This window comes from Theropithecus gelada, chromosome 9, assembly GCF_003255815.1.
Source record: "Theropithecus gelada isolate Dixy chromosome 9, Tgel_1.0, whole genome shotgun sequence".
In the NCBI taxonomy this organism is placed as follows: Eukaryota; Metazoa; Chordata; class Mammalia; order Primates; family Cercopithecidae; genus Theropithecus; species Theropithecus gelada.
This window is the reverse complement of record NC_037677.1, coordinates 118,055,880-118,075,315: the sequence shown is the minus strand read 5'-3', so window position 1 is coordinate 118,075,315 and position 19,436 is coordinate 118,055,880. Positions and strand designations below refer to the sequence as shown.

The 19,436-nt window shown below is 45.9% G+C and overlaps 1 protein-coding gene across 5 annotated transcripts in view; it reads left to right on the top strand.

Moving 5' to 3' along the window:
- Positions 1-16,949, top strand: part of FGFR2 (fibroblast growth factor receptor 2) — a 121,653-nt gene extending 104,704 nt beyond the window's left edge. For 3 of the 5 annotated variants that reach the window (XM_025396746.1, XM_025396745.1, XM_025396743.1), the window contains 5 exons: positions 6,767-6,889; positions 7,772-7,842; positions 9,660-9,797; positions 11,409-11,514; positions 15,254-16,949. In XM_025396746.1, coding sequence (XP_025252531.1) covers positions 6,767-6,889; positions 7,772-7,842; positions 9,660-9,797; positions 11,409-11,514; positions 15,254-15,418 — 603 coding nt within the window. In that variant the 3' untranslated portion in view covers positions 15,419-16,949. Of the gene's footprint in view, positions 1-6,766; positions 6,890-7,771; positions 7,843-9,659; positions 9,798-11,408; positions 11,515-13,045; positions 13,090-15,253 lie in introns of those variants that run through there. The other 2 variants (XM_025396744.1, XM_025396748.1) reach the window with 1 other exon arrangement.
- Positions 16,950-19,436: the final 2,487 nt, after the last annotated feature.

The window sequence follows — 19,436 nt, the reverse complement described above, 5'->3', positions numbered from 1 at the left end:
GTAGCCCATCTGTAGGCTGCCTATTTTGATCTTCTGGTCTTGATCACTCCCTGCCCTACCTGTGCGGGAGATAGGGGAAGCAGTTTTGCACCCAGCAGGGCGGTGCTACTAGGAGAAATGTGGTAGGAGGGCTGGCCTGGTCATTTTATGAAATCCTTCAACATCTACTCCTAGAGCACGCCCGATGTCTCGTGGCCTTGGTCAGGCTCTCCAGCGAAGTGGCCACAATAGACATAGTCCTTGACCTCTTGGGGCAGGAACCATGGGTGATAGTAAGAGAAATTGACAGTAAATGTGGGAATGAACATCAGGCTATAAAAAAAAATCAAAAAAAATATAAGATATAAAAAATATAAAAAAAATATTGAAAAAGGTGCCGTGAAGGAAACAGTGGGATAAGGACTTACTCATGCCAGGACGTTGCACTTTGCTGTCACTGCCATGGAAGCTGCTGAGGGGGAGGGAGAAGATCCATTTGTGCTTCAAAGGTGACTCTCACTGCTGCTTGTAGGGTGAATGGGAAGGCTGAGCGCCTGTCAAACGTGATGATGGTCTGGGCTAGGGTCTGTGGGGTCCGAAGACACTGAGAGAAGCTGGTGGGCTGATGTTGGACGTATTTTGCTCTTGGGATAGTGAACGGATTGATTAGATAGGAGGGAGAGAAAGAGAGATCAAGGATGACTTCTGGATTTCCAGCTTGAAAAGCCGGATGGTGGTGCAGCTTCTAACTCTGGGAGGAGTTGGGAATCAGGGTTGGGGCAGGGGGCATAGATTTGGGTGGAAAATCCAGAGCTCGTCTTGAACGTATCTGAGTCATCCGAGGGGAGATACTGAAGAAGCTGCAGGCAGCAGCTCAGCTCTGAGGGTGGGCTAACAGCTGGGAGGCAGCAAAGGGAGCTGTGAGTTCAATCCATGGGCGTGGACAAACTCATCTGCGGAGAAGCTTGGAAGAGGAGAACAGAAGCCTGAAGTCAGGTCCTGAGAAAATTCTCAAATCTAGAGATTGACTGAGAGCACCAGAAATAGCAGTGGAGGCCGAGGAGGCACAGCCTGGGTGGTAGGGAAATCAGGACACGGAGTGCAGAGGCCCCACACAGGAGCTTCAGGAAGGAGGGGACAGGCAGTAGAGCCTCGGCGCTCAGACTGGTGAGAAGCACGGGTGTTGGGTCCTGGTCCTAGAGGCAGTGGTGGTACCCCTGCCCACCCTAGCCCTGAGGACTCAGAGCTCCTTCCTGTTTTGGAGCTGGTGGAGAGAAAACTAAGAGACGAACTTTGCTAACCAGGGCAAATGAATCTGTTTCATCATGGAAGAACGGAAGTACCCATATTAAAGGGCTGTGATAATAGTAACTATCGTTATTATTAATCACTGACCACTCTGGGAGAAGCTAACCATCTTCCAGGCACTGTGGCAGAGCATTTGACATAAAGCATCTCATGTAGCCCCCAGAACAACCCGGAAATAGGTGGGATTTGGATCCCCATTATATCAGGGAGGACGGTGAGGAAGTGGCATGAATACTTTGAGCCCAGATGTGTCAGGAGGACTCAGATGTCCTCACTTCTGAGAAGGGGACTTGGTGGAGTGGCAGGTCCCAGACCTAGGTCTCCTGGTCCCCCACTCAGCTGTCTCCTGCTCTCAGGAGGCCCCTAACTCTCTCTAAACTGAGGCAGGACCAATGAGATTCCACGTATGTGTGTGTGGTGGGGGGGGTTGGGGGGGGTTGTTTAGTGCCCCAGTGTGGCCTCATTGCCTCCACATTGAGCAACAGCCCAAGGTAAAAGGGATATTGCATGGGCCTTTAGGACATTACGTGGTTCCAAAGCCACTTACTGGAGGCTACCCGCAGTTAAGGACCCAGAATAGGTTTGAAAATGGTGGTAGATGAAGATGTTAAGAATGGTCCCCTTGTGAGGGCTCTGCTTCCAAAAATGGAGCGCTTATTCGTGAAGGTGGAGAATGAAGAACCAGGGAAAGGGTCCAGCCCTGGCTTTCCCACACCCATCCCCTCAAAATGGGGGAGTCGTGGGCTTGAGAGAGACATGCTTGCCTGAAGGAAGGGGCAAAAGAGAACTGTTGATTACATCGTTACTGATGTACTGGGTTCATCTGTGCTCAGCGCTGGGCCGACTGAGATGAGCACACAGTGCCTGGCCTCCAGCAGCTTTCAGTTGTGCGTGTACATGTGCATGTGTGAGTGTGTGAATGTCGGGGGCGGGTTGGGGACTGGAGCCAGAGAAGTGAAAAAACTCCATGGTGTATACAGCAATGCAATTAGGTAATAGGGTATTTAAGCCTTACACAATTTATAAAATCCTTGCTATTTTTAGCTCAGATCACACTAATTTTACTTTTTTAACTGAATCCCAAACCCGGTTAACCCTCAAAGTGTTAAACCCGAGCAGTTTTTTTTTTTTTTTTTTTTTTTTTTGAGACGGAGTCTGGCTCTGTCGCCCAGGCTGGAGTGCAGTGGCCGGATCTCAGCTCACTGCAAGCTCCGCCTCCCGGGTTCACGCCATTCTCCTGCCTCAGCCTCCCGAGTAGCTGGGACTACAGGCGCCCGCCACCTCGCCCGGCTAGTTTTTTGTATTTTTTAGTAGAGACGGGGTTTCACCGTGTTAGCCAGGATGGTCTCGATCTCCTGACCTCGTGATCCACCCGTCTTGGCCTCCCAAAGTGCTGGGATTACAGGCTTGAGCCACCGCGCCCGGCCTTTTTTTTTCGAGATAGGGTCTCACTCTTATCATCTGACTGGAGTGCAGTGGCATGATCTTGGCTCACTGCAGCCTTGGCCCCCTGGGTTTAAGTGATTCTCCCACCTCAGCCTCCTGAGTTGCTGGGACTACAGGCATGTACCACCACACCTGGCTATTTTTTGGTAGAGATGGGGTTTCACCATGTTGGCCAGGCTGGTCTTGAACTCCTGACCTCAAGTGATCCGCCCACCTCAGCCTCCCAAAGTGGTGGGGTTACAGGCATGAGCCACCGAGCCTGGCCCTGAGCAGATTTTTTTGTGTTTTTTGGAGACAGTCTAGCTTTTTCGCCGAGGCTGGAGTTCAGTGGTACTATCCTGGCTCACTGCAACCTCTACCTCCCGGGTTCTAACAATTCTTCTGCCTCAGCCTCCCGAGTAGCTGGGACTACAGGTGCTTGCCACCCCACCCGGCTAATTTTTTGTATTTTTAGTAGAGATGGGGTTTCACTGTGTTAACCAGGATGGTCTCGATCTCCTGACCTCGTGATCCTCCTGCCTCGGCCTCCCAAAGTGCTGGAATTACAGGTGTGAGCCACCACACCCAGCCTAAGCAGTTTTTTTAGTGAAGCCCCAGCTTCCCCACCTGTAAAATGGGTATAATACTATCCGTGTCATAGGTTGCCGCAGGAATTCGATGTCATCAGCTGTACTGGGCACAGGGCATACTGTCTACGTCATAGGGGTGTTGCTCTTCCTTCCCTTAGTGACCCACTGACCTTCACCTGTGGAACACCAAAACTGTCCCAGGGCCCTAATTGTGTAAAATGGTCAGCTTTCTGTGCTGGAGAGCAGCTCACATTCCTGTGGATGACGGGGATTTGGCTTGCCTTTGATTACTTTCTTTTTCTCGGGTGTAGGTTCCAAGTCTCCTCTTATTCAACCCAGAGGCTGGGGTTTGATGTTTCCTAGCAGCTGGGATGAGGGATGGCCACAGTAGACTCTGGGTCTTGCTGAGAAGATGGTGGAGGGAGCCATCAGCGTTGTCTCTGTGCAAGCTGAGCCCCAATGCATGGTCGGAGCCCAGTGCGTGGGAAGCACATTCTTCTGACCACACAGCTCGCCAGACATACAGAGCGCGTGTCGGTAGGAGCACACCACCGGGAGAGTTTGGCCCGGGGCTTGGAAGTTCAATTTGAAGAGGCCTCCAAAACTGGGAACCGGGCTGCAGACGAATCTCCAGGCAGCTTCTGGGAGCTCTCACGTTTCCTGCTTCCAGCCTGGCCAGGGATTGCAAGCTTGCGTGGCTTTCTTGCTTTCCCGCTTCTGGGCTTAGGCTACCCGGGGGGCCCAGAAGTGTGTGAACACAAGGAATAGCTGGCAGTCAGGGTGGAATCAAACAGTTCCTTATTTATATTTCAGGGATCACTTGGCTTGCCCCTTTTTTAATTGTCCATTTCATGGAGTGCAGAAGATCAGCTCCATTTCAGCATTGTTGAATGGATTGATAAGGCTTTATGCTTCGTATGATAGTTAACCTTTGCCAGTAACCAGTGTAAAAGCCTTCGGTGGTGATATTTCTCCTTTATGTCTTATCTCTTCCCAAAATAGAAGGTGATGATTGGGGACCCTAATTACCTTGTATCTTGTGGAAATCTTGCCACATTAAAGTGTAACAAAAATGCAACAGCTCACAATAGCATAGCATTTGTAGAAAGGAAAAGTCATAGGCTGGGTGTGTGGCTCACGCCTGTAAGCCCAGTACTTTGGGAGGCCGAGGCAGGTGGATCACTTGAGGTCAGGAGTTCGAGACCAGCCTAACCAACATAGTGAAACCCCATCTCTACCAAAAATACAAAATTAGCCAGGTATGGTGGTGGGCACCTGCAATCCCAGCTACTTGGGAGGCTGAGGCAGGAGAATCACTTGAACCCAGGAGGCAGAGGTTGCACTGAGCCAAGGTTGTGCCATTGCACTCCAGCCTGGGAAACAAGAGTGAAACTCCGTCTCAAAAAAAAAAAAAAAAAAAAAAAAGGAAGGAAGGAAAAGTCGTAATAGTTAGACCTTTCTGAGACCCAAGAATTAGTGTCAGGACAATAAATTAGCTGTTGTGTAGCAATATTTAATATTTCAGTGTTTAGATTCAGTGTATGTGGCACATTCAGGCTGAGGCCAGGTGTTAGGAGAAACTGGACAGAGAATGTGGATAGACGGGCATTGGCCATGGTAGAGGCCAAGAAAAGGACATGACTGGTCATTTCAAGAACCTTAGATATGGGACATGGAGGAGGTACAACAGGGCTAAGTTTGGAAGTGTAGAGACCCGCTAGATGGGCAGCGTGGAAGTCTCAGGGGGAAGGGGCAGACAGTGAAGATGTCCTGGACTAAGGGACTAGCAGTAGGAAAGGCATGGTATGGACACATGGGAAGGCATTTTGGAGTTGAAATCAACAGGACTTGGGAGGAATGTGTAAAGAATACCGGTGTATAGCTCTCCGATTAAGAGAGACAAAGAGGATAAGCATTGGATAGGAGTTGAAACCTTGAATTTGAGACGTCAAGGGAACGTCAGTGTGGAAGTGTCTCATAGACAGTTGAATATGAGAACGTGGGTCTCAGGAGGGAGGTCAGGATGGAGATGCGAACTTGTGTATATTTTGTATGTGTTTGGAATTAATGCCGTGAGGATATATGGAAATACATAAACTTAATGGAACAATTCCTCTATTGGAAGGGACAGAAAAAGAGAAGAGCCAGCCAGAGATTCTGAGAGGATATGGAGAGAGAGAGAGAGCCAGCTGAGAGAAGGGGATGGGATAAAACTAAATAGAGGGGCCGGGTACAGTGGCTCACGCCCGTAATCCTAGCACTTTGGGAGGCTGAGGCAGGTGGCTTACCTGAGGTCAGGAGTTCGAGACCAGCCTGACTGACATGGTGAAACCCTGTCTCTACTAAAAATACAAAACATTAGCTGGGTGTGGTGATGGGCACCTGTAATCTCAGCTACTCGGGAGGCTGGGGCAGGAGAATCCCTTGAAGCCAGGAGGCGGAGGTTGCAGTGAGCTGAGATCACACCATTGCACTCTAGCCTGGGCGACAAGTGCAAGACTCCATCTAAAAAAAATAAATAAAAAAAAAAAAACTTAAACAGAGGGACCGTTTTAAAAAGCAAGAAATCAGTAGCATCTGAAGCCACAGAGGAGGAACAGCTGAGGAGTTGGAGGACATCATTTGCATCTAACAGTTCAGAGGTTCTTCATAGGCTTCAGGTGAGGCGAGAGCAGAACACCGGTTAGAATGTTTGAGAAGTGACCAGGAATGAAGAAGATGCGATGTTGGATTTTAACCAACGTTTCTGAAAATTCAGGTGTAAAGGGCAGGAGAGCAAGTGTTGAGAGAAAGTATTTTAGGATGCTCAGATACAGATCTGTAAGCAGCTGAAAGGAAGACACCGGTGTGGCTGGACAATTGCAGATAGAAGAGAATATGGTTATTTAGTCTACCTTCACTTTTCAAAATGATCATTCTATTTATTTGTAATTCCAAAACAAATACATGTCGTGTTCCAGGCTCTCAGATGATCCCAGTTGACCTGTCTTCTTGATCTTAGAGCCACACTGTATTTCTTTTCTTTTCTTTCTGTTTTTTTTGAGAGTCTCACTCTGTCACCCAGACTGGAGTGCAATGGCGTGATCTCAGCTTACTGCAACCTCTGCCTCCGGGGTTCAAGTGATTCTCATGCCTCAGCCTCCTGAGTAGCTGGGACTACAGGATGCGCAGCACCACGCTCAGCTGTTTTTTGTAGTTTTAGCCGAGATGGGGTTTTACCGTGTTGGCTAGGCTGGTCTTGAATTCCTGACCTCAAGTGATCCGTCTACCTTGACCTCCCAAAGTGTTGGTATTACAGGCATGAGCCACTGCACCCAGCCACACTCTGTTTCTTATAGTATAGTGCAACTGGTTTTTAACATCAGCTATCTTTTCTAGCTGCATTTTAAGAAATGAACATATTTCCTTTTTGTTCTTGTGGTGTTTTGAAATTGTTATTTCCCTTGGTTCTTTCTTGATTTCAGTGTATTCATCGAGATTTAGCAGCCAGAAATGTTTTGGTAACAGAAAACAATGTGATGAAAATAGCAGACTTTGGACTCGCCAGAGATATCAACAATATAGACTATTACAAAAAGACCACCAATGTAAGTTGATGGCAGTAACACAGTGGGCGGGGGCGGGCGTGGGGCTCAGAATGTTCCAAGAGAAAGGCCGTCAATGTTGAGAGCTGGGTGGGATCTATGGGGACCCATTCCCCTGCCCCTGATTCCTGTTCTTTTGCCTTCCTATTCACAAACTCTCAGTATGCAAATTTAGCCTCTATTTATGTCAATTTTAGTAAATGTGAAACACTTATATACAAAATAATCAACAGCCACTAGGATTTTCTTTTTTTTTTTTTTTTCTGAGACGGAGTCTCGCTCTGTCGCCCAGGCTGGAGTGCAGTGGCCGGATCTCAGCTCACTGCAATCTCCGCCTCCCGGGTTCACGCCATTCTCCTGTCTCAGCCTCCCGAGTAGCTGGGACTACAGGCGCCTGCCACCTCGCCCAGCTAGTTTTTTTTTTGTATTTTTTAGTAGAGATGGGGTTTCACTGTGTTAGCTAGGATAGTCTCGATCTCCTGACCTCGTGATCCGCCCGTCTCGGCCTCCCAAAGTGCTGGGATTACAGGCTTGAGCCACCGCACCCGGCCCACTAGGATTTTCTTATGGTTCTCATCAAGAACTTTCATAGCAAAAACTAGAGCTTGGAAGTTACTGGGTTAATTTTTGCCTAATAACTGGTCAAGGAGGATCTGCATGCTAGGGAGATAAAAGAATCCAAGGAGATGGCATTTTATTAACGGCCCAAATCTGTGCATCTCACACACTATATATGGTCCTCATTGGGATTGATTTCTGCTCTATTGACTGACCAGTAAAAGCCATGAGAATATGAGCTCTTAAACAGGGCACAGCCCTATTGAGCCTGCTAAGATAAATTCTTTTTAATATATTTAGTTTTTACATTTTCTTCTACATTTTCAGGGTCGACTTCCAGTCAAGTGGATGGCTCCAGAAGCCCTGTTTGATAGAGTATACACTCATCAGAGTGATGTGTGAGTAACTGTCTTTTCTCTGACTTCTTCCTGGGCTTGAGCTGCAAAAATACTGTACATATTTTGCCTTTCTTCCTTCTTTGGTGGCTGCTGCATTTCACACATTCGTAGAAGGTGCAGGAGCCGGCCTTAGAAAGGACGGATTTTATGGTAGGCTGATAACCAATGCTCTGTTACTAATCTGCCTGGCTTCAAAGAGCACAGGAGGTGGAACCGCTGACCTCCTCCTGCCAGAGCGGAAGTCCTTCCCTTGAACATATTCATGGATGTGCAACTACAAAGCCAATATCTAATTCGCCAAGCTCTTGGCATATTCTTCACCCCATTAAAGGAATAATCCTGGAGCTTTTCCCACTTAAGAATAGTTTGTCATATTTCCCTCTAACCCAGATTTGTCCTTAAAGAGTGGAGCTGAGTGAGATGTGGTCTAGGCTGGGGACCTCCGCAGGGTCTACTGTCTGTGTTTATCCCTCAACAGAAAGGTCTGGTCTTGCTTTGGCATACTTGATAGCATTCTAGAAACACAGTAGAATATTTCTGTTATGATACACTTATAAAACCATTCGGGTCAGGCTCCAACTGACGTTTTAGATTTGAAAATTCAGTTGAAGGCTGGGCATGGTAACTCACACCTGTAATCCCAGCACTTTAGGAGGCCAAGGCGGGTGGATCATGAGGTCAGGAGATCGAGACCATCCTGGCCAACATGGTGAAACCCCGTCTGTACTAAAACTACAAAAATTAGCTGGGTGTGGTGGTGCGTGCCTGTAATCTCAGCTACTTGGAAGGCTGAGGCAGAAGAATCACTTGAACCCGGGAGTCAGAGGTTGCAGTGAGCTGAGATTGCATCACTGCACTCCAGCCTGGCGACAGAGCAAGACTCTGGGGGAAAAAAAGAAAATCAAACTATTTTTTATGTGTATGAGTAGGAAGAGTTCTGGGTAGGCATTAATTCTGTGCTACCATAGTTGGTCCTCTCAACAATCCTAAAAAAGAAGACATTACGATCCCCTTTTTGCTGTGAGCATCTGAGGCACAGAGGCTGTTCTGCCTGTCCTGTGCTGCTGCTTTTGCTCCACAGAAAACTGTGGAGTGAAACCCACCGCCATCGAGTACAGAAGGGTGAGTTTCCAGAGTGCCCATGGCATCGCTAAGCCTGGCTTTCTCAGCTTGCTCATCCCAGAGATTGAGTCTCCTGAACTTGGCGCAGGAAGTCCCAAGTCTCTGAAGAGTCAAGTGTAAATAAATTGTGGCCTGTGAGGTGTGTTCAGTTTTGTTGTGTGCAACTCATCTGGGGCATGTGATTCCTCATCCTAACCCCAGCCCTGTGCGGACTGCCTTTGCAATCTTAGTAAGTTCCAGAGCCTCCGTGCAGCAGATGTTCCAGCGGCCACAGAGGGCAGCTGTGATCCTGCAGAGTTGGCTTGCTGGCCTTATTCTGTCAACTGCCCATCCTGGTAGATCACAACCTTTGGGTCAGGCACATGGGGAGTCAGAAAGGAGTGTAAAGGCTTTGAAACTGAGAAACTGAGATCCTTGCATTGCTAACACCACAGTTAAGACAGGCAGCTCTATTCCAGAGTGATGGCAGTTTGCCTTTTTGTCTGTTGATGGAAAATTCCATCAGCACATCCCCGTGTCATCATCATTTGGGGATGCTCTTGCGGGGCAGGAAAGAGCACATGGGATGAACTGCAGGAGGGCCCATTTGTCTTTGAACTTCAGAAGTGAGGAGGTGTTTATGTCTCAGCTGGGCATGTTTAGGTTTCGGCAGTGTGGATGGGTTAGTAATGCCGTGCTTTCTCCTTTTGTTGCAGCTGGTCCTTCGGGGTGTTAATGTGGGAGATCTTCACTTTAGGGGGCTCGCCCTACCCAGGGATTCCCGTGGAGGAACTTTTTAAGCTGCTGAAGGAAGGACACAGAATGGATAAACCAGCCAACTGCACCAACGAACTGTAAGGGCTGTTGTCTTTCCTGCCGGTGCCACAGTGGACTTGCCACACCGTTAATACTTCTCGTGATGTACCTCATTTTTAAAGGCCCCTAGTTTCCTAAACATGCTCTAAGAAGAATGGCTGAAGCTCTCTGGGCTCAATCCAGAACTGGGATACATAGCGACACCGACAACCATTACTTGTCTGAGAGAAAGAACATTATTCTGAGTATGGAGAGGGCTTTGGATCAGAGGGTGTCTGGCTTACTGGCTGAGGGCTCCTGACTTTGCAGAGCCAGCGAGAATGGTCTTCCTGGGCCACTGTGCTGTGCCTTCTGCAGTCTCCTGTGGAGGGACAGGAAGACCCACGGGTCAGGAAACAAGCTAGAAAGCCGCGGGGCCGCCCTGCAGGGTGTAGGATTAAGGAACCAACACAGCCTTTCCCCAGTGGTTGTGCCTGGCCCCCGCCTGGCCCCATCGTGGCCAGTGGTGAATCGGTATTTCCGGAACTTCTTGAACCATTGAAAATTGCCATTACAGATTGACGCCAACCACATTTCCTCAGAGCGAAGGAACTCGTGTTTGGTTACCTAGGTCTCACTTGTGTTTTAGTGCAGAGAATTGAAAATGTGTCTAGGCACCCTCCTTAGAGCACCAGATCTGCCTATAAAACCATGAGCTGGTTTCTAGCAAAACCTGCCTCACACTTTTAAGTAGAGTTATGTTGTGTTGGTGACGTGTGCCTGGTGCAATAGAATCCATGCTTTGAAAGGAGTCTCTCTGCCTCCTGCCTCAACCCCTCCAGGATTAACTAAGAAGAGTGATTGTCCCAGAGACTGCGGTCTATTGTGGATCATTTCATGGGGATTTTATATCAGTAATCCCGTGAGTGCCTTTCGGTGTACTGTGGATGTCTGATGAATGGCCACATTTTATAGCATATTATATAAAGGCATTTATTGTGCTCTTTGTCATTCCTATTGTTTTTTTTTTTTTTCTTTTAACATAGAGGATCTGTCGAAACCCGTAATCAAGATAAGACCTAGGAAGCTAGGCCTATCTAAGAGTTAATCAGGAAGTTAGTGTGCTGCCCAGTGGTGGCAGATTAATTCATAAAAAAATTGAAGTTGTAGTTTTCAAATTTTATTTTACTTTTTTTAAACTCAGGAAGCTTTGTCAACTACAGTCATTAAGACCCAAAGCGTTGGGCAGATAAATAGGAGAGCTGCCTTGGTGCAGGGAAGGGTGTCGGGGAGGGAAGACTGGAGACCAGCCCATGGAAATACGCGTTTTCCTTCAGCCTCCAAAGCATCTTTAGGGTGTGATGCCGTTGTGAGATGTCACTGTGGCCCAGGGATACCAGGGAAAAACATAGACGTGTCTTTCTTGATGGCTTAGATGCCTTTCTAACATGTTTTGGGTTACGTGCTGTTTGTGTAAGTCAAAGTGCCTTTTGGAGGAACTGGCAGGGAAGCTTTTGGGAAAGTGATTCATGACCTCCTAATCTAGTTGCCTGGAAAGTTCTGATACATTTTCCTAATTTACAACACGTCCCCATATTGCCTATTAAAACTGACTATAGCCACGTACCTAGTGCGTATGAAATTAATTCGAGGAAATCAAATGTTCCCAGGTACATGATGATGAGGGACTGTTGGCATGCGGTGCCCTCCCAGAGACCAACGTTCAAGCAGTTGGTAGAAGACTTGGATCGAATTCTCACTCTCACAACCAATGAGGTAAGAACCTCCTTCCAGAAGCCCCTTGTCTTTGGTTGGATTGTGAGACACATAGCATTTTACACGCACACTCCCCTGTTGGCTGTTGGTTGGAGTCTGTGGTCTTGTTTATTCTTTTTCCATAGGGGTCAGATAGTTCAGCTATGGGTTCCTCTGAAATCATGATTTTTCTCAGAACTTCATTTTATGAGTTCTGACTCACGAAACCAAAGACAGAGGGACATCCCCGAGGCCGCCCTCAGTGTAGCTGCTGGTGGAGCAGTCCGGGACGTGTGTGGGAGAGTGGGAAAGGGGAAGCAGTATTCACTTGCAGGACTTTGGTGTGCATGGGAGAGAGCTTGGATTCCTGGCAAGTTTGATTCTGTGCTTTGGTCATTAGTGGGTGAACTGATAACGTTCTCATCATTTGCTTGATGGAATACAACGAAGTTTTGTAACGCCAGCTTCTGTTACCACAATACTATCCTATGTGATCCTGTCGGTAATGGTATGTGCCTTGCAGCCTCTTTCTAGGTGTATGTAAACATACCCTGTTTTCTATGAGCAACTTACATGATTTTTACATAAAAACATGTACCTTTTGTTAAAATATTTATTTTCCCTAAAATATTTATGATCTCTGCCGGGTGCAGTGGCTCTCACCTGTAATCCCAGCACTTTGGGAAGCCGAGGTGGGCAGATCACTTGAGGTCAGGAGTTTGAGACGAGCCTGGCCAACATGGCAAAACCTCATCTCTACGAAAAATACAAAAATTAGTTGTATGTGGTGGTGTGTGCCTGTAATCCCAGCTACTCAGGAGGTTGAAGTAGGGAAATCACTTGAACCCAGGAGGCGAAGGTTGCAGTGACTGAGATTGCACCACTGCACCACAGTCTGGGAGATAGAGCAAGACTTCATCTAAAAAAAAATAGTAATAATTTATGATCTTTGTCAACGAAACACTCGTCTGTCACTCATTGTCCAAATTTAGCCATGTTAGTGGCTGTTTCAATATGCAGATAGAGTGCCTTTTATAATTATGGAAAGCATATGCTCTGAGCAGGAAAGATGTTAAACCCATCAAGTCCAGTCAAATCTTAAGATAGAGAAATTGTTAATGAATGTGTTTGGAGATATTTAATGAGGATGCACAATAGTGTTCTTTTATACAGGAAACTAACTCCAAACCATGCAATTGTCTCAACAAGAAAAGCGTTAAGGTCCCCCAAATATTTTAGGAAAATAATACACTTAATTTCTGATTTAGAAAATAGTTTTAGAGTTATTTCTTAAAAAATAATAATCAAGTGTAGTGATATGAAGTCTTAACTCAGCAGCTTTATCTTATGCGTCTGACTGTGGCCTGTGCTGGATAAAGGAAGAGATTGCATTTAAATGAATACAGCTGACCTTCAGAAGTTGAAAGGAAAGGAACGGTTCAAGGGGGGAAAGAAACCACCTTTCTTCTTCTGCCAAAATTGTTGTTTCTAGTATAAGTTCCTTTAACTGTAGACTTGGAATCTACTGATATCCCTATTTTTTTCCTATCAGATCTGAAAAGTTTATGGCTTCATTTAGAAACTGGGAAAAGTTGGCCAGGCGCAGTGTCTCACGCCTGTAATCCCAGCACTTTGGGAGGCCGAGGTGGGCGGATCGTGAGGTCAGGAGTTCCAGACCAGTCTGGCCAACATGGTGAAACCCTGTCTCTACTAAAGATACAAAAAATTAGCCGGGCGTGTTAGTGTGCGCCTGTAATCCCAGCTACTCGGGAGGCTGAGGCAGGAGAGTCACTGGAACCGGAGAGGTGGAGGTTGCAGTGAGCCGAGATCATGCCATTGCACTCCAGCCTGGGCGACAGAGTGAGAGCGAGACTCCGTCTCAAAAAAACCAAACCAAAACAAAACAACAACAACAACAACAAAAAAAACTGGGAAAAGCACTAAAGTTCTATTTTAATCTCATATCTATGCTCAAAGTGATTTATTTATATATTGACATGTAGAGTGGGTCCGTTCATACTGAAATTTGTATCTAGTATCCTAAAATAAAAAAGCAGAATGCCATATTGTCTGACGGATATAAAAATCGAAGTTTCTTTCCTTCTGAAAATCATTACCATATGCTCAAGAAAAAATGGTTCCATTTAGGACAAAATTTCGTTTTTATCATTGTAAGCAAAAAGTTCTCTTTTGATGTGGTGGGCGTGTTTGTTTCCAGTTGTGTGGTTAATGCTGATGTTGTTGGAACTGACACATTCCCCTTCTGGGATGGGGACTCTTTCTCTTGCCAACCCTGGTGATGAATTATAGGGGGTGTGTGTGTGTGGGTGTGTGTGTGTGTGTGTGTGTGTCTTTAAAAATGTCTAGTTGCCAACATTCCATGGGCTCTTTTCTGATAACACTGAGGCTGTTTGTGCTGTGGTCTGCACTTTTTGCCCCCTCTCAGCAAAACCACATGTCATAGAATAGTCATTGGCTTCTGGATGTGTGAGCAGAACGGCCCCACTGTGCCAGCCCAGTGGAGGCAGAGAGACCCACAAGCTCCCAGTTTAGAAAGCTTTTCATAGCTTCAGAAAAGGGGTCGGCAACTGCTTTCTGTGAAGGGCCAAGGAGTAAATATTTTCAGCTTCACGGGCCCTATGGTCTCTGTCTCAACTTTGCCACTGTAGCCCCAGAGTAGCCACAGACAATATGTAAATAGATGTGTTCTAGTAGATGAGTTCAAGATCTAACACATCTGATAGATGCGTTCTAGTCTGTCTTCTGGTACAATTTGATGGATCCTGAAATTGGAATTTTCTCTAATTGTATATAAATTTTATTCATTTTAATGCTACAGGATATTATTATTCTTTTGATTTTTTTTGACCACTTACCAATGTTAAAGACCATCTTTAGCCCTCAGGCCATACAAAGCAGTCCGTGGGCACCCAAGTCAGGGGAAGTGTCATCCTGGGGTGACCCAGAGGGTTTTTTGCAGCCAGCACCGGATGCCTTGGGGAGCAGAGGACACTTTCTGACTCTCAAACCTTCAAAACTTTGAAACTTAACCTGTATTTTCCTAAAGTTTCCTTTAACAGCGCATTATGGATTTAACATACATGAGTATATCCAAGCCTTTTTTGAACCTGTTTACATTTTCGGCTCGGAGAGCTTCTGAGAGTAATGACTTACATGTGTTAAATTACCCACTGAATGAAGAAGTATTCCCCTTCAATTATCCCAGAAACTACAATAGTAAAATGTAATTCAGAAAATAAATATTCATGGTCTCAACTACTTAAAGGGGGCCTGGGGACCCACAGCATGTTCCTGGTTTTCATTTTGTTGGGGCTCGCATGTGAAGCAAGGGCTTTAGCGAGGAGGTGGTGTCGATTCAGCAGGTCATTTAGGTCCGTGTGAAGTCGAGTTGCCTGCCCGGCACCTATAGCTCAACTAGGTTTTATTGTTCTCTACCTGCCAATCATTGATTTATGATGGGTTTCAAGAGAAAAGCTAAGGGCAGCCTGGAGTACATCAGACGTGGGTCTCACGGGGAGGTCTTTGTGGAATTCAGGTGGGCTGAGTCTCTGTTCACCTTCTGGGGGTCTCCTGTCTTGTCCCGCATCCGGTACCCACATCTCAAGAGCTTGTGTTTAAAATAAAACTCTTCTCTTCCGTTCTTTCAGGAATACTTGGACCTCAGTCAGCCTCTCGAACCATATTCACCTTGTTATCCTGACACAAGATGAAATAAAACGTCTCTCTTCCCTTCTTTCAGGAATACTTGGACCTCAGCCAACCTCTCGAACAGTATTCACCTAGTTACCCTGACACAAGAAGTTCTTGTTCTTCAGGAGATGATTCTGTTTTTTCTCCAGACCCCATGCCTTACGAACCATGCCTTCCTCAGTATCCACACATAAATGGCAGTGTTAAAACATGAATGACTGTGTCTGCCTGTCCCCAAACAGGACAGCACCGGGAACCTAGCTACACGGAGCAGGGAGACCATGCCTCCCAGAGCTTGTTGTCTCCGCTTGTATATATGGATCAGAGGAGTAAATAATTGGAAAAGGAATCAGCATACGTGTAAAGATTTATACAGTTGAAAACTTGTAATCTTCACCAGGAGGAGAAGAAGGTGTCTGGAGCAGTGGACTGCCACAAGCCACCGCGTAACCCCTCTCACCTGCCGCGCGTACTGGCTGTGGACCAGTCGGACTCAAGGTGGACATGTGTTCTGCCTTCCTTGTGAATTTTGTAATAATTGGAGAAGATTTATGTCAGCACACACTTACAGAGCACAAACGCAGTATATAGGTGCTGGATGTATGTAAATATATTCAAATTATGTATAAATATATATTATATATTTACAAGGAATTATTTTTTGTATTGATTTTAAATGGATGTCCCAATGCACCTAGAAAATTGGTCTCTCTTTTTTTAATAGCTATTTGCTAAATGCTGTTCTTACACAGAATTTCTTAATTTTCACCGAGCAGAGGTGGAAAAATACTTTTGCTTTCAGGGAAAATGGTATAACATTAATTTATTAATGAATTGGTAATATACAAAACAATTAATCATTTATAGTTTTTTTGTGTAATTTAAGTGGCATTTCTATGCAGGCAGCACAGCAGACTAGTTAATCTATTGCTTGGACTTAACTAGCTATCAGATCCTTTGAAAAGAGAAATATTTACAATATATGACTAATTTGGGGAAAATGAAGTTTTGATTTATTTGTGTTTAAATGCTGCTGTCAGACGATTGTTCTTAGACCTCCTAAATGCCCCATATTAAAAGAACCCATTCATAGGAAGGTGTTTCATTTTGGTGTGCAACCCTGTCATTACGTCAACGCAATGTCTAACTGGACTTCCCAAGACAAGTGGTACCAGCGTCCTCTTAAAAGATGCCTTAATCCATTCCTTGAGGACAGACCTCAGTTGAGATGATAGCAGAATGTGCTTCTCTCTGGCAGCTGGCCTTCTGCTTCTGAGTTGCACATTAATCAGATTAGCCTGTATTCTCTTCAGTGAATTTTGATAATGGCTTCCAGACTCTTTGGCGTTAGAGACGCCTGTTAGGATCTTCAAGTCCCATCATAGAAAATTGAAACACAAGAGTTGTTCTGCTGAGAGTTTTGGGGATACGTCCATCTTTTTAAGGGATTGCTTTCATCTAATTCTGGCAGGACCTCACCAAAAGATCCAGCCTCATACCTACATCAGACAAAATAATCGCGGTTGTTCCTTCTGTACTAAAGTATTGTGTTTTGCTTTTGAAACACCAACTCACTTTGCAGTAGCCATGCAAGATGAATGCAGATTATACTGATCTTATGTGTTACAAAATTGGAGAAAGTATTTAATAAAGCCTGTTAATTTTTATACTGACAATAAAAATGTTTCTACAGATATTAATGTTAACAAGACAAAATAAATGTCACGCAACTTATTTTTTTAATACTCGTGTCTTACCAAATGGTTTCCTGTGCCTGGAGGTGCTGACTGAGTGCTGTTGTGTATGCAGGAAGGGCAGGGCTGCCAAGGGTCTTATGTGCTGCACACAGGGGTGACTTGCCAGAGGGCTTGACTGAGACCAGCAGTACCTGTGACAGGTTGAGATTGATCCAGTGGAAAATCCGAATGGGTTGGTTGGAGCCCTGGCTGGGTTGCTTACTGGTACCTCAATGGAATCATCGTTCCTTTCTGAGCCCTACCAGTTTCCCAGAGGAGCAAATGAAGAGCCACGTGGTAGAGAGCTTTACAAACTGGGAGGTGACCTAAGGATGACAGGTATTGAGTAGGGAAGACGTTTAGAACATCTGAATCCTGGGGACTTCGAAACCTTTTAGGCTGTTTTCTTCATGATGTATGGAGAGAAGGATTTGCTTCAAATTTTCCAAAAGAAAACTTGGACACATTTTTGAATAATTATTTATGTTCATACCACCAACGATCTGAAGAGGGAAATGGAGTTTTGTTTGTCAGTTAACAAATGCAAACCTATGACTCTTAAGGGTCTGTTATATCGGCTTGCCAGCCTCAGCAGCAGCGGGAAAGGGAGTTGAACGCAGGCCAACTTCTCCTGCACTTCAGCCAGGCTCTTGGAACCTTACAGGGCCATTGGTAGAGTGCTGTCTTTGGGGTCTTCTCCGTGTTGGATGCCATTCATGGTGGTGGAACCAGCCATCAGGGGAATGGCCTGGGGTCCTGGTTCTGCATTTTCCAAACCTCTGTCCTGTTTCTTGCAGGATAACAGGGTTCTATTGGGAATGTGATTTTAAAACTAAGGTGCATGAAAGCCACCTAAGAAAAGTGTCACCTGTTAGACACAAGTGTACAGGGTGATGTTCTGCACCCCTGGGGACATTTCCATGGTGAGATGTCCTTGGCGAGGGTGAGGATGGACTTGCTGGGGTCTGCCCTGGTTCTTCTGTGCAGCTCTCTGGCGCAGATGCTGTACTTTAGACACTGAAGGGCAGTTTATAGACTTGACGGGGTAGATTATAATGGCATTAAGAACTGCTGTATTTCTTGCCCATTTCATGGAGATGGGTTGGCAAGAATCCTAAATGGTCTTTTGGCCATTTTGATTTTAAGAGACGCTTGTCATGAAGGGCAAGAAGGCAGTGTGGTCCATGAGAATTACGGGTAATACAGTACCCCCTTTTTTTTTTTTTTTGAAACCTGTCCCAAATGAGCATACACAGGCTGGATTCGATAAGAATCCTGGAGCTTATGGCTCTCCTCCCCCAAGACCTAAGGAGAGCATTGGGAATTAGTTGAAACCACATGTGATTGTCACCATGAGATGAGTTCATTTGTGAAGAACCAAAAGATTGCAGCCATCTTGGATGCGTAGTGCTTGGCCTGCTGTTCCTAACTGGGAAAGGCATATCCAAGAGGCTGCCTCAAAACGTCTAGCTGATGGTGGCCTCTGGCAGGATGGGGAGCCAGAGAAAGCAGGTGGAAGAGTAGCACCTTCATGGGGGTTCTGTGCATTCCCAGGGGACAGGGTACCCCACATCCACCACAGCCTCTCCATCCCTCCTGAGGGAGCTTCTCTGCATCTGATCTCGCGGGAAGTTCCTTAACCCCACACATAGGAACGTAGGAAATTAAAATGTGCATTTATAGTAAAATATCTGACCAACGTGAGCTGCTATGAACTGAGGACTCCACCTCTAGTTTTGAAAACAAGAAATGGGGCTGCTACCTTGTACTGCATCATTGAAGCTTGCTTGCAGGGCCAGGTCCAGAGGGCTCAGCTAGGACAGAGGAGGAAGCTGAGGCTTAGCTTGAGATCCCTGAGGGTCACATGGCTGGGATGTGGTCTAAGGGACAAGACTGCAGTCTTGCTCGGTGCAGGAGAAAGACAGTGAACTGTGGGCTTGGACAGAATTGATTGGGTTTGTTTCTTACAGCTGGGCGATGGTGGGCAAATCCCAGCTTCCGTCTGGATGTTCGTCTCCAGGTGAACCTGGTCCTCACCAGCCTCTCGACTTACTATGAGGATTTGCTGTAGGGCTTAGCTGTGGCAGACAGGACTCAATAAATGTTCGTTTCTACTTCCTGATTATTTTTTTCTACATTTCAGTGATTTTAGTACATCCACATTGTGCATCCGTCACCGCTATCTAATTCCAAAACGTTTTCATCACTCCAGAAAGCCAACATATTCCCATTATCAGCCACTTCCCATTTCCCCCTTCTCCAGCCCTTGGTAACCCCCAATCTGCTCTCTGTGGATTTGCCTGCTCTGGACATTTCATATAAATGGAATCATACACTATGTGGCCTATTGTGTCTAACTTCTTTCACTTAATGTTTTGAAGATGCGTTCATATGGTAGCCTGTAACAGTACTTCATTTTTATTGCCAAATCCTATTCTATGATATGAATTTACTACATTTTGTTTATCCATTCATCCATTGATGGATGTTTAGATT